At 36.3% G+C, this 24,634-nt stretch overlaps 1 protein-coding gene across 7 annotated transcripts in view; it reads left to right on the top strand.

Annotated features, from left to right (window-relative positions):
* DNM1L (dynamin 1 like) overlaps positions 1 to 24,293 on the top strand; it is a 33,849-nt gene extending 9,556 nt beyond the window's left edge. The window contains exons 3-20 of one of the 7 annotated variants that reach the window (XM_054387026.1): positions 4,607 to 4,645; positions 5,801 to 5,847; positions 6,961 to 7,032; positions 7,600 to 7,686; positions 8,474 to 8,636; positions 10,698 to 10,818; positions 11,421 to 11,552; positions 11,812 to 12,018; positions 12,228 to 12,348; positions 13,692 to 13,847; positions 13,961 to 14,050; positions 15,010 to 15,102; positions 16,577 to 16,633; positions 17,791 to 17,868; positions 19,963 to 20,130; positions 20,806 to 20,915; positions 22,738 to 22,897; positions 24,237 to 24,293. In XM_054387026.1, the coding sequence (XP_054243001.1) occupies positions 4,607 to 4,645; positions 5,801 to 5,847; positions 6,961 to 7,032; positions 7,600 to 7,686; positions 8,474 to 8,636; positions 10,698 to 10,818; positions 11,421 to 11,552; positions 11,812 to 12,018; positions 12,228 to 12,348; positions 13,692 to 13,847; positions 13,961 to 14,050; positions 15,010 to 15,102; positions 16,577 to 16,633; positions 17,791 to 17,868; positions 19,963 to 20,130; positions 20,806 to 20,915; positions 22,738 to 22,897; positions 24,237 to 24,293 (1,958 nt within the window). Of the gene's footprint in view, positions 1 to 4,606; positions 4,646 to 5,800; positions 5,848 to 6,960; positions 7,033 to 7,599; positions 7,687 to 8,473; positions 8,637 to 10,697; positions 10,819 to 11,420; positions 11,553 to 11,811; positions 12,019 to 12,227; positions 12,349 to 13,691; positions 13,848 to 13,960; positions 14,051 to 15,009; positions 15,103 to 16,576; positions 16,667 to 17,790; positions 17,914 to 19,962; positions 20,131 to 20,805; positions 20,916 to 22,737; positions 22,898 to 24,236 lie in introns of all 7 variants that reach the window. The other 6 variants (XM_054387024.1, XM_054387027.1, XM_054387025.1 and 3 more) reach the window with 6 other exon arrangements.
* Positions 24,294 to 24,634: the final 341 nt, after the last annotated feature.

Here is a 24,634-nt window from a genome sequence, read left to right as displayed (position 1 = left end):
TTTGAAACTTAGTCTTCTGTAGTGTTTGTATATTATCCTTCTGCAGATCAAGAAAGTAATTTTAGTTGTCACTTGGGAGTTTACACACTCATTCTATACTAACTAGTGTTTCTGATCTCATGAAAGAGCAGCAGGCTTCTATCCACTAAGACAGATCTTAGCTGTTTGTTGTAGACAGTGAAAGGTATGCAGGCATTCAATGGCTGTAGTTATTGTGTTCAATTTTTTAAAAAAAATATTTCTAGCAATAGTAAGTCAAACTCTTTACAGTATTTGTCTGCATGTAATATTTATAGCCTTTGTTTCTAAAGAAGTTATGAGTATTGTGCAGTGGAAAAGGTTTAAGCTCAGCTCCAATTTTCATTATTGCTGCAAGCACAAACTAGGAAGGATTCAGGTTCATAACAATGAAGAACTTTTAGTGTTGAATCCAGGGTGGTAGAACAATTCAGGTTGGAAACAATCTTAGCAGGTCTGTAGTCCAGCCTCCTCCTCAAAAAAGGGCCAACTTTGACTTTTAGATCAAGGTTCCTCCATTGTTTTGTTTGGTTGTTTTTTTTTTTCCAGCTGGGTCTTGAAAAATTCCAAGGGGGGAAAATTCAGAGAGTCTCTGAATTTTTAGAAATGGCACCTTTTATCTCTTTAAATATGGCTTTGTGTTACTTGCATTGTGCAGTTATAGCTTCTATTATTTTTCAGAATGCTTTAAGTCTGAGTAGTGGGATAAAGTATGATTTTTGTTCTGCTCCACAACTTTACAGATATAAAGGATGCTTTTGTAATTGGATCAAGGAAGAGCTTTTCTGTTTTAGGTTGCATTTGATCAGATTTTAAATTTAGAGTGGGTTAATAATATTATTGCATAAGGATGTTGGGCCCATTTAGATCTTTGGGGGAAAAATCTGTATGTAAGATGGAGGTGCTGTGATCTCTTCTTGATGTTCCTTTGAGAGAGATATGGGCTTATTTGGTGAGAAGCAAAAAACCTTTATCACTTACCAGTTGTGTTTGAAATCCTGGTTTTCCTTCAACATTCAGGCAAATCAAGGTCTAAATGGTTTTGTCACTGATCTGGTTTAGCATATATACATATTGTGGTGTTACATCTGAGAAGTTGGGATCAAGTAGCTTGTAATGAAAAAAGATGGCAACTTTTTATCCTGGATTTGCTGTCTGACATAGGTAATAAGTCAGGATACTATTAAAGGTCAGTAGGTGGGTTTTGAGGTAGGGTTAAATAAGCATTTGGGATTTCCAAGAGAGAAATTTGTCCATAGTCCAGATGAGTGACTTCTGCTTTACAAATTGAATCTTGGACAGGAGAGTATCAGTCTCAACATGCTGCTTTCTGAATGTGCTGGTAATGAACACTCTGTGTGCAGATACATTTGTGCAACTGCTTCACTTTGTGATTTGTCTCCTTTATCCATCCTAATGCTTGCTCTGGATATATACTAGTATTACATATAAATACATCAGTTTAAACATAGTATTGGTCTGTGGTTCATAGGAGCTTAAATTTTGCCTATGTCTGAGTGTTTGCATGCAGAAAGCTTTCCTGTTTTTAACACAAAGCACATTGGATTGCTGTGCTGTTTGTTTAAGCCTTGTCTTTATGATGATGATGGGTAAAAATCGTGTCTCTCAGTAGTTTAATTTTGGCATCTTCTGGTGCACATGACCTGCCAAAGAATATCAGTTCATACCAGCTTAGGCTATTTGGTTACTTTGGTTTTTGTTGACTTTTTTTAACGATAATTGGGAGCACATTTGGAAAGATCATTGAGAAAGAACTGCAGATAGACACTTCAACTAACTTAAATTTTTTTTAAACATGCAATATTAAAGATATCTCTGCTGTCCCTCAAAGTCACTGGTGAGCTATGTGATTTCCTTGTGTGGTGGTCACTGCAATAAATCAAGGTAGTCAGAAAATAGCAGAGAGATGAATTTTCCATTAAATGTGAAACGCTGTGTTTTCATAACATGATGTTTCAGACTGACATACATTCTATAGAGATATGTGTGTGGTTTGGTGTGAAAAAAATGTTCTCATTATGCTTTTATTGTTTGTTGTTATCTTCTAGTGTTTCAGCACATATAGTGTGTTTCATGTGGTGACATCACACTGTGGTATTCTCTTACCAAATTGCAAAAGAAACTGCATATGTGAGAGAACTGGGCCTGGCCTTGTGAATTACTAAATTGGTTAAATAGCTAAGACCTATTCTGTTAGCTTATCCATTTGTTAGAAAATGGAAAAGAGGAAGGAGCATACAAATGGTCAATTAGTAAATGTTCATGGGGGATTTTCTTGTCCAAGATAGGATGCTGAACGTTGTTCAAATCCTAAACAAATAGAATTGATATGGAACACAAGAATAATACAGACCTGTTGTTTATTAAATCCCACTGTCAGCTTTTTGCTGTCTACTTAAAGCAGGAATCTCTTACCCGTAGCTCCCAAGCAGTGTGGAACCCTTCATTGTGCTTAGGTTTGTAGAAAAAAAGCTTTCACTCAAAAGAACTTGCCATCTAGTTAAGAGTCAAGGATGGAAAGGGTAGTACAACATACAGAAGGGGTTGGAAGGTGTGCACATGTTTTTTTCACAAATTTGATTTATTTTATTTTTATTTAGGAAAAGAGAGTTAGGAAAGGATGAGGTGATGGGGTGGAAAAATAGAGTTCAGATGGTAGTCTGCTGAGTCCAAAAGTTGTGGAGGTACGGGAACTAGAAAGCCAGGAACATGGCTAAGGTTCTTCGTGCTTTGCAAATGTTTGTCCTTTTTAGTATTGGGGACCTTCTTGTTGTCATGCTGCGAGAAATCGTTTATGGTCATAGCCTTTTATGACTTTCAGCAGCTTCTTTCTGGTCCTGTTGTGTGTGACAAACATTTCTACTGCTTTGGGAAGGGAAAAGAGATACACAGATTACTGAAGTTGGTTAGCATTGTACTCTTTTTGAGCTTCATAAAGGAGTATTGCAATATAGGAGGTAACAAGTAACAGTTTGGTGGGCAGTCCTGAGAAAAATACTATAGTCATGTCTAGTTTTCCAGTATATTAATTGAAGTTTTCAAGTCTCATTCCAAGATATGCAAAGCCAGAAAAGAAAATAGACTGTTGCTTTATTCAGATGTTTTTTGGAAAGGCAGGATCTGTTTGTTCTTGATAGCTGATGTTTTAGTAAATTTTTTATGATCTGTAATACTTACTTTTATAATGACCAGAACACCATTTCTGCACACTTTTATCTAGCATTAAATCTTGAATCTAATTAGGTGGTAAGTTCCCTGCAAGTTTTGCCTGAAAAGTTTCCAGAAGGAGAACTGGGGAAGACTGATTTACCAGTGAAACTAGTGATTAAAAAAAATGTGCTTCAGGTAAACCAGAACATTGTTGAATGTTGGTTAATTAAAATATTTTTTTTGTTACCTTGAGCATCCCTTCATTTTGAGTAATGCAAATACTTCCTCCTTTACTAAAAACTCCTTTGCATTAAATTAGAGCTCTTGAGAAATGTTTCCGAAATACTAAGGTGTCAGTTCAGATTTCCTCAGATAAGGGGGGCAAGAGTTTTCAAGCTGTATTTCTAAAAGCTTTTTTTCTGATACACCTCAGGAGATTGCATTTATTCCTTAACTGGTTTTATTTCTTTCTTTTTGTGTGTGTGCACCAAATCTAAGACAAAGACAAAGCCATTTTTCATGGCTTTTTTTAATAAGTATAGTAAGGAAAACTTGTGGCTTGTTAAGCCTTAAAAAATTTCCTGTCTCAATTGATCTGTAGATATTAACAAGTTAAAACAAGGATAAATGAAGGGTTTTTTGTAATTGTTTTTCCTTTAATGGATCCAGAATATGTAAATCATCATATTTCCATTGATGAAAAACCTTTGACTTATCTATGTGAACAACATGTTCCTACACTTCCATGGTGCTGTACTGGCATCAAATAAAAGCAGAGCTGTGAACTCACCAACTCTTCAAGAAAAAGTGGGTGTGGTTTGTTTTTTATGAGATTTCAGAAAAATATTTTGAGACAGTTCAAAGTTGAGAAGATTAATAGCTACTATTACCTCATCTTAAATCTCTCAGAACTCCCATAATTGTTTTGGTTGTTGTGTTGGTTGGTTTTTTTTTCAGCTGAGCATTAGAAAGATTGGTGCAAAACCTCCGATCAAGCAGTAATGTTACTTCCAGTGACATTTTAAAACTTTTTTTATTCTTTTTCTTTCTTGCCATGAGGAAATGATGAGAAACATATTTTGCCAAAGAAATTCACCCTTCAGGAGCATAATGGTGCTGTTTTCTATGCTCAGATAGAAAGCTGTGATATGTTGGAATTAGCTGAACAGCAATAATAGTCATCATCAAGTAAACTTCAATGTATAGAATATCTAATGAACACACATCAGTGTTTAAATCTAATTTCTGTGCATATTGTTAATATGTGACACATTTTCATCAATAGTAGAATAGCGTGCACATCTCTCTAAATTCATTTATGATCTTTGTAATACAATCTGGTACTGAAAGTTAATAAAATGAGATGTTAAATATGTTAAAAATTTAAACATTCAATGCTGTTTCTCTTTAACTGCAGACCCTGCTACATGGAAAAATGCAAGACACCTTTCTAAAGGTTGCCTTTATCCACTATTGCCTATGCATAGCGTGCATGCTTGTATATACACTAAACTACATACATTCCGTGCCACTTTGTTGATTACACTTTTACTTGCTACCGTGTTGATTATTTTGCTAAGTCTTGTGATATGGTCGATTTTTAGTTTTTTGACCTTGTTGCACTAGAGATGGTTTTTGCTTTTCTTCTGTGTTGTTGCTGCTTCATAGAATTTTCTGCACTTTTAATTCCCAAATACTTAAAAAAAAAATCTAAAAATCTTGATTCATCAGTATCTTGAAATTCAACTTGAGTGGAAAAAATGTTTTGACACCAAGATGTGTCAAGCATGTGTAAGCAGTGTGTTTGCTAACTAGCCTGATTTCATGTAGAATATTCTTCTAGAGCAGATTTCTATATCGAGGAGCAGAGGGAAAATGACCACAGACTCAAATGTGAGCTAAAACTTATCGCTAATGCTTGGAAACCTAGTTGTGAATGTGTGAGTATCTCACAATATGATTCAAACTGCTGCCTGTGATCCAAAGCAGGAATTGACAAAACCTCCTTTGCTGTTTCTGGGACTGCTCTTGAATAGTGCTTAAGTACTTCAGTTATGACTGACAAGGGTTAAGACATTTGGCCCTTGACAGATTTGGGAAGGGAGATACTCTCCTAAGACTTCATTGTTATGCAGAATTCTTACACTGTTTTCTGTTTGCTTGGTTATCATTCTACAGGTTTTTTTTCTAACCTTTTATTTCAGCTGTGATTTGATCGCACTGCATGGTAAAAGAAAAAAGCTGGGTTTATTTTCAATTTGTTTTTGATGTACTGCTAATAATTCTTTTGTTTTCTGTTGCAAGCTGAGATGTAAGGCACTATGCCATTTCTGAAAAGTGGTAGGATATCCGATTGGCTCAATCATAATAAGGAAGGTAGACCTTCTGTAAGAGAGAGAGAGACTAATGAGGTGCAGTGTTTGAATAAGCAGAATCATAAATGTATTTGTCCTGAGCTATTTAATATCTAACTGTAAAAAGCAGACTAATTTTTCTTTTGCTTCTTGGAAAAAATGAAGTAAATCACGTTGTAGTTTTCAACAGAGATTTTGGAAAAAGGTCGTTCAAACATCTGCTTCCTCTTCCTCATTTATCAATTCTTTGTTTGCAGAGATAGATGCTGAAGAGTGGGGTAAATTTCTTCACACCAAAAATAAGGTATGTTTACTGTGATGGACTAGCAGTGTCATAAATATGCTGTCATATGTATACTTAATTCTGTATTTCTTCACTTGATTTTCCCAAAAAGGTGATTATTATAAGCCAGACAATTGACGATTTTCAAGTTGGGTTTTTTTATGAGCAGAAGACTTCTGAAAACAGTCTTTTAAATTCAAGATGGAAAATTTATTGATGCTTGTTCTGTGGGTCATTGATTTGGCTGAGTTATTTGTCTTAATCATTTCTGTGTTATTTTGGTTTTGTTATTTTTTCTGGTTTTTTGGATATTGGCAAAATTAGAATGGATATTGGAAAGACAAGGAAGTATCTAACCATAAGTTGTTTCATTCCACTGAAGAACTGGCTACATCAGAGATTTTAGAAAGCTGTGAACAGGAAAGGCCTCCTCTCTCCTATCAGGAAAGAGAACCAGAAATTGAGGTGACCTAGGACTTCAATAAGAGAGTCAAAGCTTAATTCTTTGCTCAAAGTCTCATTTTTTTTGTTGGCAGATGAATGATTTAAGTGTTTATTGCTTTAAACTGATTTCCTAACCATCTAGACGATGCTATAAATTTAAGAAAATCTAGAGAGGAATGTAGAGGGAACCTTTGCAAGGGTAGCTCTGTTCTAATTTATTTTGGGGTGGTGGAAGAAGAACAGTTTTCACAAGAGTGGGAAAATTTTTACATGAAACTATCCTTCATCCTCTTCAGGATGAGAAGAGTTTCAGGTTATCTGTTGCTTATTAATTTCAAAGGATTGAAGCAAGATTAGAATTGTAGTTAAGTGTTTAAAATTATATTTAAGTAAACACTCTTTTATACCTTGTCTGACATTGATATGGTAATAAGTGCTAATAACTGCCATCTCACAGTATTAATCGACAGATTAAATACCAGGATTCAAATTTCTGTAAGTTTTTAGCACTAATGATTGCTGTGAGCATTAGCTTAAAGACTGATAGTCATTCTTGGTTTTCCCTCACCTTCTGTATACTTAGTTAGAGTTTTTCACTGTCTCTTGGAGAAGAGGACATTATTTTACAGTAAATACAGGTAAGTGGACGCTGGTTTTTATTTTTAAACAGTTTTTACTTGTCTACTTCAGATCTATACAGATTTTGATGAAATTCGTCAGGAAATAGAAAATGAAACAGAGAGGATTTCAGGAAATAACAAGGTAACTTTTGCACTGTCCATCTTTATCTTGCTATAGATTGTTTTGCTGCTTAAACCTTTCTTAAATGGTCTTTGGTGGCTAGAAGTGAAAAGCATTGAACTGTCCTAATGAAGAACACAGTATGGCTGTTTGCTGTCTTGAGATTTTGTTTTTTTCACCGCGTTCTTAAGACGAATGACTTCAGCAAAAAGAAAATGCAGAGAATTGCTGTTGCTCTACTTTAAAGCTTCTATAATAATAGTGGAGAAAATAAACCCTTCAAGTTTAACTTACTTCCATTTTCCCACGTGCATAGTTTTGTGTGATCATAAAAATGAGCATTCTGTTATTGCATATCTGTATAATCACTAAAATATAGAAGCTTTTATGAAGAGGAAAACTGGGCTACTTCCAAAGACAAGGAATTGCTTGACTATAAGCAACAGGCTTTTTTCCCTCACCATGTAATTGTAAGGTGTATGATGGAAGAAGGTGTTTCTTGTATGAAACTACAGCTATTGCTTTTCTAAAAGGTACATTTAAACAACCCAGTATAGTGATTAATTTTTATTATTAATATATTTCTAGGGGATCAGTCCTGAACCTATTCATCTTAAGATTTTTTCATCTAATGTTGTAAATCTGACTCTTGTGGATTTACCTGGAATGACGAAGGTAAGATGCAGCATGCTGCTCTTCTGGCTCACTGTGAACAGGGTATTTTGAACACTCAGAGTGTATGTTCACTATTTGGCATTATTCTGCATTGCTAGATAAACAGCTTTCCTCAAGTTGTCAGTTTATAAATCTGAGATGTCACTATCTCTTGTCTAAGACTTGGGTTTCTGGTGTTCTTTGCTATTGCAAGAGGTAGATTTGCTTAATTTCTTCTTTCTATATACTACTGAGGGATTACAAGTGTTGTGTTGCCAGGATCTTCTTTTTAACATAAGAGGTAGCACTTGAGGTTTCAGAGTTGTACAGATAGGTGAGTAGTGAAATGTTTGCAAGTGGTTTCTCCATTGCTTCTCCAGAAGTTGCTATGCGTATTTTGCGTAAGAAGTTGTTTAATGTGAGGACACACTAGGAGAAATGTACTGGTTTTATACTGAATAACTTTCTGTGGTGTGAAGATGACTTCTTGCTCTGAGTGTGCACATCTACACACTTCATTCTGCCAGTTCTGCAGGTGGTTCTTGGATACCAAGTCTTATTGACAACACTATCAAATGAATTGATTCTTACTTCCATAATAGTGGTTTTGATTTTTATACCTTTCAAGATCTTCCTTTTTTTTTGTCAAAACCGTAACGCCTGTGTGTTTGTGAAGGGGAAGAAAAGGACTGGTAAACTTTATTTTATACTGTGGTATAGGCTATGAACTTTCAATGAGTGGTCTCACACAGGTGTGTATATATGTACAATTTTGAACAGTTCTCTGTTTTTTTTTTTTTTCCTCTAGGTGCCTGTTGGTGATCAGCCTAAGGACATTGAACTTCAGATAAGAGAGCTAATCCTTCAATTCATCAGTAACCCAAATTCAATTATTCTGGCGGTCACAGCTGCTAACACAGACATGGCCACTTCAGAAGCACTTAAAATTGCACGGGAGGTGGATCCAGATGGTAAGCAACAAGAAAAAATGATCCTTTAATTCAATTTCTTTTCTAAATCCTAAAACAAAACTGAAGGGCAAAAAATAGTATGAAAAATAAATGCCACTGTGATTCCTAGAAAATACAATTATTATATTTGTTTAAAGGCTTTGTGATGCAGTCTCTGCACTACAGAGGCTCAACTCAGAGAATGTTGTGACTAATGAGTATCTAATAGATTTCCAGCTTATGCACAGGCCATGTAACTGTTCTAGTAGACATAGGAGCTGCTTCTGTTTCCAGAGCAGCAAAATTGCACTACAAAATGTTGGCAGTTTTGATACTTTCTTTTTTTAATTTTTTTTTACGATGGTCTCTTAGGAATACTTCCTGCTTTATTGTCCAACATAGTTTATTTTAGTAGAGAAAATGCAGCATCCTGAAGCTAGTAATCGACTGTCTAGCTTTAGTTTAGTGACTTTCAGTAAGAGCAAAATTAATGTACGCTCTCAATATTAATTTTGACACTCTGCATTCGTGTGACAGAACTGGCTGAATTGATTTAATCTATAAAAAGGAGGTTGTGATTTTACATTGATCTAATGACTTTGAAACAGATCTGAAGCTATGGCTGCCTGCGTCTTGTTCATGGAAAGTGCTGTCAGTACTATTGACTAGTAAATGGCATTGTGTGATTTGAAAATATATGATTTGTGTATACTTAAAAAATAGGTGTGCTGAAATTTTAGGATTGGTATGCTTTACCATCAAAGTTTTCTTGCCATAAAGTGTAACGTTTCCTGAAGTTTTCAAACTCCGTGCCTGCTTTGGCCTGTCTGCCAAAGTCCTTCTCATAGAATCATAGAATTATTTCAGCTGAAAAAGACCTCTAAGATCAAGTCCAACCATTGATCTAACACCACCATGGTCATTAAACCATGTCCTGAAGTGCCACGTCTACACCTTTTTTGAACACCTCACAGCCATGCAGTCTTGAGGGAGAATCTCTTCTGGCAGTCTTCTCAGTTAAATTGTTCTGGTTCATGGCACCAGACCCTTTCTTTTCAATTTTACTTCTGTAAAAGTGATCAGCTATGACTTGTGAATCACTTCCCAAAATTCGAAACCTTAAACGTCTGGAGTGGCAGCTCATGTTGCAGGAGTAATGGTATGTAATGAGAACTTGAAGTACTAAAGTAGGTTGACTCTCTAACTTTCATTCATATGAAGGTTTCAGGACCCAAGAACCTACTGATTTCACTGATGTACTGGTTTATTTTTTAGACTCAAAAACCATGCTATATTTTAAAGAAAAAGTTCACACCATGTTTTTTTTCAGATCCAATAGCTCAGGAAATATAAAGGTCCTAAACAAATCATGTGTATGTTAGCCTACCTTTTTAGATGTGCATATTTATCTGTTTAATGAATTTAGGTCATTTTTCTTCCACAGTATCCAATATGAAGCTTAGTTTTAATTTGGAAAATACTCAGTCACCTACTCAATAAAAATATTTCATTAGCAAAATTAAGTCCCCTAAAGTTTCTTCAGTAGGTGGATTTCAGGCTGTTCAGTCTCCTTCAGCTGTGCATTTGATGTACTATGCTGGAAGTGGGCCTGTTGCTTTCTTTAGCAGCTTCTCCAGTGAGTAGAGGTATTTCAGATGTAGTTCCAAAAAGATTGCTCTTATATCTGGTCCTACATACATACTAGAAATACATTGTGTCTACTCAAGCTTTTCAGTCCCATGTGCATTAGTCTTTTGCACAAGTGCTTAGCAATGCCTCCAACCTTGTGTACAATGTCAAAGATGTTTGTTGTAGGCAGTAATGACAACTTCAAACTGCATGCTACCTAAACCTTTTTCTTTAACAAGATCTGTGTGGTGAACAATACCTGTCAAACCCTTATTATACTCCTGTTAATAAAGGGTTCCAGATAGACTAATACCACATGTTCTTGAGCTAGTCTTTGCTGATTTGTAGTGTTAAAATTTATTCAGCTGTATAAGGAACTTTTTGAATTACGAGTTTTAGCTACTCTGATCAAGACAAAGCATCCCTGTGAATGATTTTTTTTTCTTTTGGTAGGTCGAAGAACCCTTGCTGTTATCACAAAGTTGGATCTCATGGATGCTGGCACTGATGCTATGGATGTACTCTTGGGAAGAGTGATTCCGGTCAAACTTGGCATCATTGGAGTTGTGAACAGGTCTGTCTGTGCACATTGATGCTCTTTTTAAAATTGTGTTAATACGAAGTGAAGCTTTGAATATAGTTTTAAGAGTAAGGTGGCTTGATGTTGAAATACACTTCTGAATGAGCAAATGAGAAGCTTGTTGCTTACTTTTCAAAAGCCTCTCTCTTCTTCCACTCAGCTATTTGCTGTTTTGGAAAGTAATGGGGACAGTTCTAAAACAACTGTAATGTCACTTGTTGCTGCTGCTGTTTTGTTTTTTTAGCATGAGGGATGCTTCTGGTCAGCTGGTCACATTAGCACTGATGCAGTACCGATCTTGTATGTATTAGTGCTAACTGCATATGGCTGTAGTACAGCTGGCTTTATTTTCTTTGCATTAGCTAGGTCAAATCTCATGTAGTTTTGGTAAGTGTTGCTTAGTTTATTTACAGCTGCTACTCATACTGATTTGTTGACTATGCTGCATGGAAAAAGAAATAAAATCCTTTATGGTCTAAGGAAGGTGAGTTTTGTGTGTAAAGCAGAAGTCAAGCGTTAGATGTCCTGGCCAGAAAAGCAGAGGTGTAATTTTAAAATTTTTTTCTTTTCTATGTAATGCTACTTTTCAACTTCAGGAGTCAGTTGGATATTAACAATAAGAAGAGTGTAGCTGATTCCATTCGTGATGAGTATGGTTTTCTTCAAAAGAAGTATCCTTCCCTAGCCAATCGGAATGGAACCAAGTATCTTGCTAGAACACTGAACAGGTATTACATATTATGTAAAATAAAATAAATGTGTGCTTTTAAAGATACTAAGATATAAATTGGAGTATTAGAAATAAGTGTAAACATTTATTTTTACTTTCCCTGTCTCTGGTTGGTTCCAAAATCACTTTATGAATTTACTGTAGCTTTCCTAAGTAAATATTTTCTTTTGATTATTTTCTGAATCTTCTCTGTTTGGATGGAGATGATAAAGCTGAAACTTCCACCCTTCTCATGAGACATTGTCTTCTATTTTTAGACTACTGATGCATCATATCAGGGATTGCTTGCCAGAACTGAAAACCAGAATCAATGTTTTAGCTGCTCAGTACCAGTCTTTACTAAACAGCTATGGAGAACCTGTTGAGGACAAAAGTGCCACCTTATTGCAGCTTATTACCAAATTTGCCACAGAATATTGTAACACTATTGAAGGAACAGCAAAATACATAGAGACTTCAGAGCTGTAAGTACCAAATGGGTTTCTAGAATATTGACTGAGCAGTTAGATTGACAACAGTAGCCCTTGCTGACTTTCTTTGGCACTAGTACTGCACTAGAGCATAACAAACTCAGAAATGTTTGAATCCAGATAACTAAAAAATGCTTGCAATAGAGCTTTTGTTTGTTTGTTTTGTTTTGTTTGCTACTTCAGCTGTTATTTTATTCTTTCAGGTGTGGTGGAGCCAGAATCTGCTACATTTTTCATGAGACCTTTGGAAGAACTTTAGAATCTGTTGACCCACTGGGTGGCCTTAACACTATTGATATTCTGACTGCCATTAGAAATGCTACTGTGAGTGTTCTTCTGTATTTCTAAGTGTTCCTGCTATATGTTGGATTTGAAGAGAAAGATTCAACAAATGTGTGCTTTTTCAGTCCTTTGTATTAATGATTTCAGATGAATGAGTTAATATGAAGAAGCAGAGTCCCACTTTTTGGTGTTTTAAGTAGAAAATTTGACAATATCCAAATTTACAGCCATTATTGTACATGGATGAGTTTAAGGTAAATGCTTGTATTTCATGACTGTTATTTACAGGTTGAAATAAAGCTCAGCTCTGGCAACCCTTTACTAGAAGCTATTATATATTACAGAAATGGTGATGGAAGACTGCCTCTGCATTTATTTTGCATTAAGTACTTCTGTTAAACTATGAAGACTTTCTGAGATGTATGGGCTAGGAAATACTCTGATATTTTAATTCTGTATGAGGAACACAGGTCTTTAATGATTCAGTGTTCACAGGCCAGATTTGGTTTCTTGTGATTATGGGAGTTGGTATTGCTAAAAATGAGCAGAGTAAGTTAGCTTCTAAATTTTGCAGTTTATAGACTAGAGCTTGACTTTGGATGTCAGACAGGTAAGTCTGCTTTGTACTGTGTTCTGTTGAGTATAGAAAGTCACATTTCTGCATGGTCAATTACTTTAAACTTGGAGCACATTAGGTACTCTGCAGCAATGATCATTGTGCATGCTCTTATCCTTCTGTAAATGTAACAGTACTTAGCAACAGGAGAGATGTCTTGGTTTTATGTGATATAGTGCATCTTTATGTTTCTGAAGTTAATTTGATTTAAAAACAAAATAAGAAAAAAAGGAAATTTCAGGTTAAAAATGTTTTGTGTATAGCTAAGCATGGGTATGTGTGGTCATAAATGAAGTTGTGCTCAAATCAGTGACACTGTATTATGATTATACTTAACAAAAACCCTACTTGCCTTAAAGTAAGTATTCTATGCCCAGGACTGTCAAATAAGTAATGGCAGCCTTTCTTTCTGGAGTTAGGAAGAGTCTTTCCAATAAATTTCATTTAAACTTGGATCCACAAAATTGAAAAAAAATTGTTTGTAGTTGTAAGCCTAGAGTGACATTAGTAAGTAGGAATCTTCCAAGACTTTACAAGGAAACTGGTTGCTCATTATTTGACACAGAGTTTGTTTTAAAGGTAATAATTTATTGCTTTTATTTTTAAATATTCTTGTAACCTATTTTGCTCTTAAGATCTGCTCTTGGTGTTGTTCTGGGTGCAAGCACTGTGACCAGATTTATTCTTGGCTTCATCAGATACTACTACTCAAAAATGTATATTATTTTAATGCACAATTTAGCTTTATTTTCCCTTCCTTTTGAACTAGGGTCCTCGTCCTGCCTTGTTTGTTCCTGAAGTTTCATTTGAATTACTGGTGAAAAGGCAAATCAAACGTTTAGAAGAACCTAGCTTGCGCTGTGTGGAGCTGGTTCATGAAGAAATGCAGAGGATTATCCAGCATTGTAGTAATTACAGTACCCAGGTAAAAATACATACTTTAGAACTACCTTTGTAATTACTGGACTTTTCTCCCACCACTTCCCTAAAAAAGTTCTGGAAAAACTCATCAGTAAATTTTTTTGTTCTATTTCTTAGGAATTATTGAGATTTCCTAAATTGCACGATGCCATAGTTGAAGTAGTAACCTGTCTTCTGCGTAGAAGACTTCCTGTCACAAATGAAATGGTAATTTTCCATCTGCAATAATTACGCTGGAAAAAGCATCTGTTTTCTGGTGTCTTTCTTGATGCTTCTGTTTTGCTCTATAAGGTCAGGAATCCAAATCATTAAAGGATTTATAACTTTTATTTGCTAAATAGCTGGGTATTCAATCTCTACACAGTTTAAAACTTCTTCTGTATTAGAAGATTGATACATAAAAGCTAAAAAGGTGATGGAAACCCTCTTCATCTTACTGTCCTCTGTGTTTCCATTTCCAAAGAAGAATCTTATTAAAACTTGATTTAACATTTCCTAGTCTTTCTGATACACATTTATTTCCCTCACATGTAAGAGAAGATGTTTGGGAAATAAAAATTAAATTGTAGTATTTTTTTCTGTATGTTTGAGAAAGAAAATCAACAAAAAATGTTTGTTTTGCTTGGAATGCCCTTTAACTAGTGAGAACTGAAAATCCAACTTCTAGCTCTGAGTAAATATGTTTTAATATAATGGTCTACTTTAGGCTGCTTATTAGGGAGGAAACAAAGTGTTTCAGTTATTGAACCTGTGCATGTTTGATGTGAAAAGCAAAAACTGTTCTGTGTGCTCACTATAAATGAGCCATCTCACTAGTTCAGATGTTGTATGTGGCTTTTGGCTGAAGGTTGACTATATAGCTCACTTCACAGTTTACACTCATTAAATTGCTGAGGTTTGCTTGTTTATTGCTGGAGAGGGGTTAGCTTGATGAAGCTAACAAGTTAAATTGATGTTACATCCAAACTGGCTGTAGATCCCAATGTCACTGCAGTGAAGGAGTGCATTCCCTTCTTACCTTCGGGATCAGAACTTTAATGGCAGTAAAGAATAGCCTTTTGTTATGGATAGTTAGACTATGCTTTCTAGCATTGTATGTGATTGCTCTTCACTAGCATTAGACTTACTTACTGAAGTATTGAACTGTGAATAATGTTGAATTGCAGGTTCATAATCTAGTGGCCATTGAGTTAGCTTATATCAATACCAAACATCCAGACTTCGCTGATGCCTGTGGTTTAATGAATAACAACATAGAGGTAAGAAAATACATTATCTTTAAAAGGTCTTTTGACCCCTTTAATTGAGAGCCAAAATAATGGATAAAGGAAAAAAAAGAGTCTTTCAAATTCTTTCATTGAATCATGGTTCTACATTTGGAAGTATAACAATGTGATGAGCATATACTTTTGTGATATAGTGGTTTATTAGATTTATATTGCACATTCCATTCAGGAGCAGTGGTTGATACTTCACTGAAAACTATTTTGCCTGTATTTCTGTCTGGAATATCAGATGGGCACCTGAATACTGGCTATTAAATGAAAATTTTGGAAGGAAAGCTTTAAATAGTTATGAAATAGTCTTTAATATTGAACTAACTAGATTCTGTTTCATGATTAATGTATCAATAGCTATCACATTCCCCTCATTCATGAAAGGTTAAAAAAATTGTTGTTTCTTCTATTCAGGTTCTAACCTCTGCTTCCTTTCAACGTTGTTCTTGAATCTCTGTGTGACCATGCTTAAATCTCCCCAAAAGTTTTCTCCATCAATCTCTCATAAGCCTTTTACAATTTCAGTGGTCTTTCTGGTTTTCAGGCCCAGCTTTGATAATACTTGTTGCTCAGTTCTTTCTTGCAATCTGATTTTATTGCATTCAGTACTTCACATATCTGGGTAAGAGCTTGCTAATAACACTCTTGTGTTCCTCTTGCTTAACCAACATGTTCTTTCACAGTAATGTTCCTTTATTTTAAATGTTATCTTTTCTGCTCTTTAGTTCTAACCTTTTACTTTCTTCTATCCATAAATATTGTATTGACTAGGTATGCAATTGAATTTGCCTTGGTACACTGCTCTTTGATCTAGTTCAGAGACAGTGTATGTGCAAACTGCTGTGAGTACAAAAATTAGGACTTCAGGAAGTTGAACATATGAGATTATTGTATTATTATGTGTTATTTAAACTAGTTCTTTCCCAACGTGTTCCTGAACCTTGAAATGTTTGAAGAAAAAAGGCACATAAAACATCTGACCCTTATTCAGTGGACGCTCAGTTCATAATTTCAAGAAAAATCAGATCTTTGATTGTCCTGATTGCTTCAAATTCCATTTTCCTATACACTGAATTCAGCTTCCTTCCTTTTAGGCTAATCCTGCTGGCCATAGAATCAAATCCTTTTAGATTACTTTGAAGATTTAAAGTGTACTGAGGACTGTAGAGTATCTATACTATATAGCTTTGATCTTGTTTTATAAAGGCTCTAGTTTGGATTATGAAGTGTGTTGCAAAGAGTTTTGCAAAAGTATATTAAGAATTTACTTTTGACCAAGTAATTGAAGTGTTTTTAACCAAGTAATTGAGGTTTTCATAGCTTATTAGTATGAGTACATGACACTGGATGAGATGGAATTACAAGTGTTTATCTCTAAAATGCAAGTCATTTGTGAAATATAAATCTTGCATATGTGTTGATACATAATTGAGGTCTTGCTGGGTTGTTTTTAAAGGAACAAAGGCGTAACAGATTAGCCCGAGAATTGTCTTCTGCTGTGCCACGAGACAAGGTAAGTAAATGCTGGTTTTTATTTATTTATTCAGTGAAATTTTAATGCATTCACCATTGATCCAAGCTAAGCATTAGAAACTTTGATATGCTGCCCTAGTAACAGTTTTAGGAGCTTCCAGGTATTGACTTTTTAAATTTGAATTTCGTGGGATAGAAGTGGAACGTGCTTTTAATTCTAAAGATACAGTTTTGGGCAGGTTTAAATCTGGGATTTCTGTAGACTTGTCTATAAATTTAAATTATTATTATACTTAGTACTCGAAATGCCTGCAGGAGTTAGAGTCAGAACTTGCATGGTTAAATTTATAGTGGAGCCATATCGATTTCAAAAAATGAACAAGTGATTTAGAGTATTCTGTGTGCCAACACAGTGACTTGGTGGTTGGGCTTGGGTTTTTTTTGTTTTTTTTTTTCAAGGAACATTTAAAATTGCAATTTACTGAAGTCATGCTTTCTTTGGGAGACGATGATAGAGGTGGCATTTTCAGTTGATCATCATAATCCAGTCACATATTCTGTCTCTAGAGCTTGCTTAGTATTGCCAGGATTTGGGATTGGTTCCATGACAAGAAAATTCAGGGGTGGAAGGACCAAGTGTCATGGAAAACACTGCCCAGTTGTGGAAATGAATGATCTGATAATCAGCTGGAATTTGATACAGCTAGGTGGTTAATACTAGGTGAAACATTTAGACTCCAAATACAAAGAATATCGTTTAAGCTCCTCATATGTTGTAACAGGAGTTACTACAGCTGACAGAAATCTGCTCATAAAGTTTGTTAGCTTACAAAGTGAGGTGGAGTCCCAGAATCAATCTAATATTACTGCTTTAATGGGTAAAGCCAGATCATACATAAATTGTGAATTTAAGGTAGCTATCTAGTGACTGCTTTTAGTGCTTTTTGATCCTTCTTTTTATTGACTTCACAGTTATACTACTAGTGTAGGAGCTCAAATAAAATTAAATGCAGATAAGCCATCCTTCTCCTAATTGTCTTGGAGATGCTTTGCTGGCAAATGCAAAGTATTTTCTTGATTTTTAAAGATACTAGTAGATAAAAGTGTATGAAGTCTGCTAGGTAGGTTTGGTGGTCTTCAGTTGAAAGTTTTTTATTTTATTTTTTTTCCCCTCCCTGCATTTTTTACTTTCCTTAGTCTACAAAAGCTCCAGGTGCATTGCCACCTGCTTCCCAGGAGACTGTTACTGCTCCTTCTGCTGAGGCTGATGGCAAGGTCTGTCTTGATTTTTCCTATAAGCACTGCATGCACATTTCTGTTGTGGTGCATCACAGATTGTATGGAAAGCAGTTTGTACTGAGTGCTCTGTCACTGACACAGTATGTCCTACAGAGTATAGATTACTTGGCATTACTGATTTTAGTATGTGCAGTGGCAGGTAAAGATGTGCCATTTGAGGTGACAATAACTCTTGTCTGTTTAAAGTTTTGGCTACAATGTCTTGTGCATTTGTTTCAAACTGTAGTCAGTAGACTGTTTGGTGCAACAGTGTTGTAATCAAAAGTGTTCAGCATGGTTGTTAAACTGCATGTTTTTAATGTGTTGACAGTTAAAGGAGGAGGACAGAAGATAAGGTAAAACAAAATGTGAGTTTCCTGCTTTCTGCAGGGAATCTTTATAGGATTTCTTCAAACTGAACCTCCTTTTAGTTGTTTCACATAATGGTTCAATACCTGTTTTACTTTCCTTTGTGAAATGTGTTCTGCAGTGGTGCTTTACGAGTTAGGTGTGCTCTCTCTAATGTTAAAGTAGCTCATTACAGTAAAGATATTTTTGCTAATTGCTTTTACTTGGAGTCAGAAAATATGCATAATCACAAGTTTGGAAGTAGCAAGGGGACTCAGGCTTTCTGCTTCATTGCTTATCCACATTCAGCTTCTCCTGCAAAGCTGCCATTTCTGTCCTGAACAAAGCAGTTAAAGCCAAAATCCAGTCCAGTGCACTTTTGACTATTTTTGTCAGGTAAATTGAGAGCTACTGTGAGGATATTGTTGTGATATAAGTTGCAGGAATCTGACAAATAGTTTCATTTGTTTCCCACAAAACCAGTCATTTATTAGGTGGTACATACTCAACACTCCTGTTAAGGAACTTGATTTTGTTTTCTGATACTTTGAAGACAGAGCATCCTCCACAGTCATACTGAATGAGAGTGGCATTGGGCTTATTGCCATTTTGAATATCTGTCTTGCAGTTAGAAATAACGTTTGGTCATTGACAGGTCTCTCTTACTAGCAGAGGTTGATCTGGATTCTTATAGTGTGTTTTTTACAGTGCCTCTGAAGAGTTGTGCAATTTTAACAAAATTTCTGATGTGCAGAGTTTAGCTGGGTTTCCTCCAAGTATACAGCTGTTGGTGTTCTATTTGCCATGCTTTGTTTCTCACACTTTATTTTTTTTTTGAGACTCAAGATCAGCACAAGAGATAAATTTACCTTATTGCCTTGTATATCTGAAAAAAGAAAAGTAGTAGCAGTAGTTCAGAGCTTTGAATGCTTTTCAAATAGTGAATTTTTAAAGCACAGTAGTAGAACAGATACTATGCTTATGGAAAGATAAGAACGTTAAAATTTGCACTGGTACACATCAAACTAAACTGTTGGGGGTTTGAAAATACTAATTTACTATGTAGTGGATACTAATGTTTCTTTTGTCATAATGTTTAAGAGTTGTGGCTTTTTCTCAGGAGAAAATGGAATTTGTCTAGAAACCCTGATCTTCCCTTCCAGAGGATGGAGCATTTTGGGTTTGATTTTGATTTGTTACAAAAAAAGTCTTCTGTAAATTGAGGTCTGGCAGCACAAATACATCCGTAGCTGTGGTACCCAGCAACATAACTGTGCGTGTTTTTTTAACTGCTATTGTAAGAAAGTTCAAGTTCATATTTTAATTCAAGTCTTCAAAGAGCTGTGGTGATCTTCAAAACATACTATTAGAATGATCCTGATACTATGGGCTATATTGCTCCAGGAATGTGTGGTAAAAGCCAAACGTTTAAGGAAGACCATTTGGTATTTCTGAAGTGATTTTTATACCCTTAAAATGCTGGGAAGTTCTTCTGTGTGAGGCATATTCATAGCATTATTAGGAAGAATGTAAGTTTTAAAAGCTTCCATTTTACTGGTACTTTGTGTCAAGCAGCAAAGAGAGAACAAAGGTATGGACTGTGTAGAACAGAATGAAGGGAATGTATATGTGAAAATCTCATTTTTAGTGAGCATTACCTATTGCTCAAGAAAATAATTTGATTAGATGCTGCTTTGCAGTGCCCAAGTTCTAATTCCAGTGTTCATTGTTCTGTATGTGCAGGCTGCTCCAGGAGCAGGAGATGCACCTCAGGAGCCTGGAACAGGCAACTGGAGAGGAATGCTGAAACCTTCAAAAGTGGAAGAGGTATCAGCAGAGGAGAAATCCAAGCCAGCTGCAGCCCTACCTGCTAGTCCTCAAAAAGGACATGCTGTAAACCTACTAGATGTGGTGAGTCAAGAAAGACAAATACTGCCTCTTTGTAGTTTAGGCTCAGGATATAAACCATCTGAATTTCACGTCTTGTAACTTTGATACTAATATGTGGTGTCTTTTAAAATAACTACCACTACAGGGACAGGGTCTTCTGCTTGCCCAGTCCTTAATCCTTCACTTGTCCAGTTTTTTGGCCTGTGACTTGGGATAACTGGCTTCCTTCCACAAATTCATGTGTGTGTGAACTCTTGTCTAGATTGCTCTTTGTAGAGAAATAAGTCTCAGTTCATGTATCAAATCAAATTCCTGCTCTTTTTTACTGAAATTGGCATTTTTGTATTAGAGGAAAATAATCATTACAAACAAAACCCGCTTAAGATAAAAGTAGATGGTGATCCCGTAAGTGTTTGAAGAGTTTAGTTCCTTTAGGGAGCTTTTAAAAACAGTATTTAGTAGTGGTGCTTTAAAAAACAACATTTCATAGTGGTGCTCTCTGTTTCACAGATCTGGATTTTGGTATGTCTGTAATTTTTTTTTCTGAAGAATTAGAGGTTGTTGCAAGACAGGTTACACCTATCAAACTATAAAACTAAAAGAGCAATAGATTATTTTAGACTCCAGAGTTTTATTTACTTATGCAAATGAGCAGAATTGGTAAACTGAGGTTGTTTTTTGTTTGTTTTTACATAGCCTGTGCCTGTTGCACGCAAACTTTCCGCCCGTGAGCAACGAGATTGTGAAGTGATTGAACGACTTATTAAATCTTACTTCCTTATTGTCAGGAAGAACATTCAGGACAGGTAAACCAAAACTTCCTAGAAATGTTTAAACCATACAAATGTTGTAATACCCTCCAGAGTCGTGTGTATAATCTGGTTATTTTATCATGTTACTTTGCCAGGCCCTGCACTTGGCTCACAACAACCCCAGGCAATGATAAAGGCTTGGGGCAGAGTGGCTGGAAAGCTGCCTGGCAGTAAAGACCTGGGAGTGCTGGTTGACAGCCAGCTGAACAGGAGCCAGTAGTGTGCTCAGGTGGCCACAAAGGCCAACAGCATCCTGGCTGGATCAGGAATAGTGTAACTAGCAGTAGGGCAGTGATTATGCCCCTGTACTTGGCATTGGTGAGCTCTCACCTCAAATGCTGTGTTCAGTTTTGGGCCCCTCACTACGGGAGGGACCTTAAGTTGCTGGAGTGTGTCCAGAGAAAGGCAGTGAAGCTGGTGAAGGGTCTGGAGAACAAGTCATATGAGGAGAAGCTGAAGGAAAGGAGATTTAAACAATCTGGAGAAGTCTGGAGAAGAGAAGGCTGATGGGAGACTTCATTGCTGTCTATAATTACCTGAAAGGAGGTTGTAGCGAAGTGGGCGTTGGTCTCTTCTTCCTAGTATCAAGTGATGTAATGAGAGGAAATGGCCTTAAGTTTCATCAGGGGAGATTTAGGTTGAACATCAGGTAACATTTCTTTACTGAAAAGGTGGTCAGGTATTGGAATAGGCTGCCCAGGGAGGTGTTAGTCAGTAGCCCTGGGAGTGTTAAAAAAAATGTGTAGTCATAGCACTTGGGGACATGGCCTAATGTCAAGTGACAACTGCAGCACTCAGAGTGAGCAAAACATTCTTGTTCTGCCATGATTTAGATTTAGCTCACTACTTAATGAGACAGTACTCTAGTTGCAATATACTGCTGTCAGGAATGACACCAACAAGGTTACCTAAACTAACATGTTCTATCTCTCTGTTGGGAACAACTATCAGTATTTTTATTGTCAGTTATTGTCCCTCTGGTGAAATAATCTAGGGTGCACTCATTCAATTTTTGAATCTGTGTTTCTATCCACAGTTTTTGGTACTGCATTAGTATGATGATTTGCTTTGGTCAGTACTTATGGAAATATTGTGCCCTTTTTTTTCCCAGAAGAGTACACATCTTAAGTCCTAAAGAAAATCAAGTTCAGCTAGATTAAAAACTTGGACTTTTTTCAGGAAGCTTAGTGGCATGGAAATTGGCACTAAGACAGTAGTTTCTTTCAGGTGTTTTAGCTTGACAGACCTGGAAATCACAGGACAGAATGTTACAGGTTGGAAGGATCTCCAGAGATTCAGTCCAACCTCCTGCCAGAGCAGGATCACCTAGGGCAGGTTGCACAGGAACACATCCAGACGAGTTTTGAAAGTCTCCACAGAAGGAGGCTCCACAACCTCTACGGGCAGCCTGTTCCAGTGTTCTGTCACCCTCACAGTAACAAGGTTTCTCCTTATTCTGCAGTGGAACCTCCTGTGTTCCAGCTTATACCTGTTGTTCCTTGTCCTATCACTGGGCACCACCAAAAAGAGAGTGACACCTTCATGTTGACACCCACCCCTCAGACATTTGTAGAGATTAATAAATGATATATATATATATTCACATTCCTTACAGTTTGGAAGAAATCAGCAGCTCGTAAGTTGTACAAATTGCTGCATTTATTTGAGAGAGATTTTATCTATGATAGTGGTGAATTCCTGTTAGTTTGAGCCAAGACTGCATGTAGCCATTTGTTCACATTCTGCATTCCTCAGTCTAGAGCAGACCTGGTTTTGGATAATTCTTTCTGAAGAAACAATCTTTGTGTGCTTGCAGTGTGCCAAAGGCAGTGATGCATTTTCTGGTCAATCATGTGAAAGACACGCTTCAGAGTGAGCTGGTAGGCCAGCTGTACAAATCCTTGTTGCTGGATGACCTTCTGACAGAATCTGAGGACATGGCACAGCGCAGAAAAGAGGCAGCTGACATGCTAAAGGTATTAAAAAGATCAGGAACTCATGGGGCGGGGTGGGGTGTGTTTAATTAAATTTAAACCATATAAATGAGATTTCTGGAAGACTTGCCTTCCTTTTTTCTTTGCTGCTTTTTAAGACTACGCCAGCATATTGCTTCTCTCTGCTAGAGGAGTTAAAATCAGTGTGTGACCAGAAACTATTATGTAGATTGAGTGCTTGCAAAGAGGTGACTCAAATGATATTTTGGTGTAAAGCAGAAGCTCTAATCTGTGTGTTATTTTCAATTATATATTTGGGTTTAATAATTTGCTTTTGTTTAACTTTTAGTATTCTCTTTGGGGGATTAAGTTTATAATGTTTTAAGTGTCATTCATGTATATGCACCATCCAGAGCCTACTGTACCTTGTAATTGTGGGAATGTTGGGACTCACTTCCCATGAGTCCCGCGTACATCTGTATGACAGTGAGCTGGTGGCATGTCCTTATTGCAGAACTCTTCATTTTTTCCATTTTCAGTTATGTGCTGTATGGCAGTTGGCTACAGGTGCAGTAGAAATACACAGCTTTGGGCTGAACTGCATAGGAAAGAGTCCCTCTACAACTCACTGAAGAATTAACAAGAGGTGGTCCTACCTAGTGTGGTCAGACAGTGCGTGTTTGAGAGATTGGATATCCTCAGATACCGCTTGTCTGAGACCATCTGCAGCAAGTTTAATTTTTGTTATGATCAACATTTGAGTGAGGGCAAGTGTCTGTGAAGTCTCTTCAACTGCAAACTTTATAGGGCCAAACTCATAGCTCAGATTTCCCCAAACTGGGAGTAATACTTTAGATTTTGTTTATATTAGCTGGTATTGTGTTCTTTAAAGTTTAGCAGGCTAGACTGTAATAAATGCATCGATTTCTCTTTTAGTCTAAGGAGGGTTTAAAGCACTAAAACTGTGTGTGGGGGAAAACCCTTGAGAATTTGTTTGTAAGTACAAAATGTTAAGACAAACATGTTATTGGGAACATGTATGTAAATGGTGCTCAAAACAATGACCTCTTTTTGCTTCTAACTGGATGTTCAGTTTTCAATTCTTGATTCTTACCTATCTAGAGAAATGATTTAATCACACCTGTGCTAAGTTTTATCATTACCTTTTCCTTGTTTTCCACTTGCCTAATCTTTCACAGGTTTGGAAGGCTTGAGAGTTCTTAATGTTGTTGCTCATTTCAGAATGAAAATTGTTAGCTTAAATTTGATTTTTAACGTCATACTTCCTAGGCTGACACTGTTACCTCTTCAAGGAATATTTTCAGATTCCGTTAGTTCAGAAAGCTGGACTAAATTTTGGCTTTTCTGTCTCTGTGTGCAGGCCCTGCAGCGAGCCAGTCAGATCATTGCAGAGATTCGCGAGACACATCTGTGGTGAAGGCTGCGCCAACCAGCCACACTATTTATGTGCATTGGAGGTTACCTTGACTTGAAAATCGCTAGGCATGGTATACGGAGTAGAATTTTTATTTATGAACTCTTATCTGTGTACTGCAATTGTGTAAATCTGCTCATGTAAAGACAGTTGGTTTCATCTGCAAACAGAGAAATATGCTGCATTTTGCAAAATAAGTCATATTTAATCTATATAATAAACAGCTCTAAATGTTTATTTACCAGCTTTTTGGTGCAAATTAAAAGCAGACCAAGTGGACAGTCTCAGTGACAGTCTTATTTGAACTTGGGAAAAAAAACATTAAAGTTCCAGTGCCTGACTTG

This window comes from Indicator indicator, chromosome 14, assembly GCF_027791375.1.
Source record: "Indicator indicator isolate 239-I01 chromosome 14, UM_Iind_1.1, whole genome shotgun sequence".
NCBI lineage: Eukaryota > Metazoa > Chordata > Aves > Piciformes > Indicatoridae > Indicator > Indicator indicator.
Note: the sequence above shows the minus strand (reverse complement) of the source record. Positions and strands in the feature narration are given on the sequence as shown.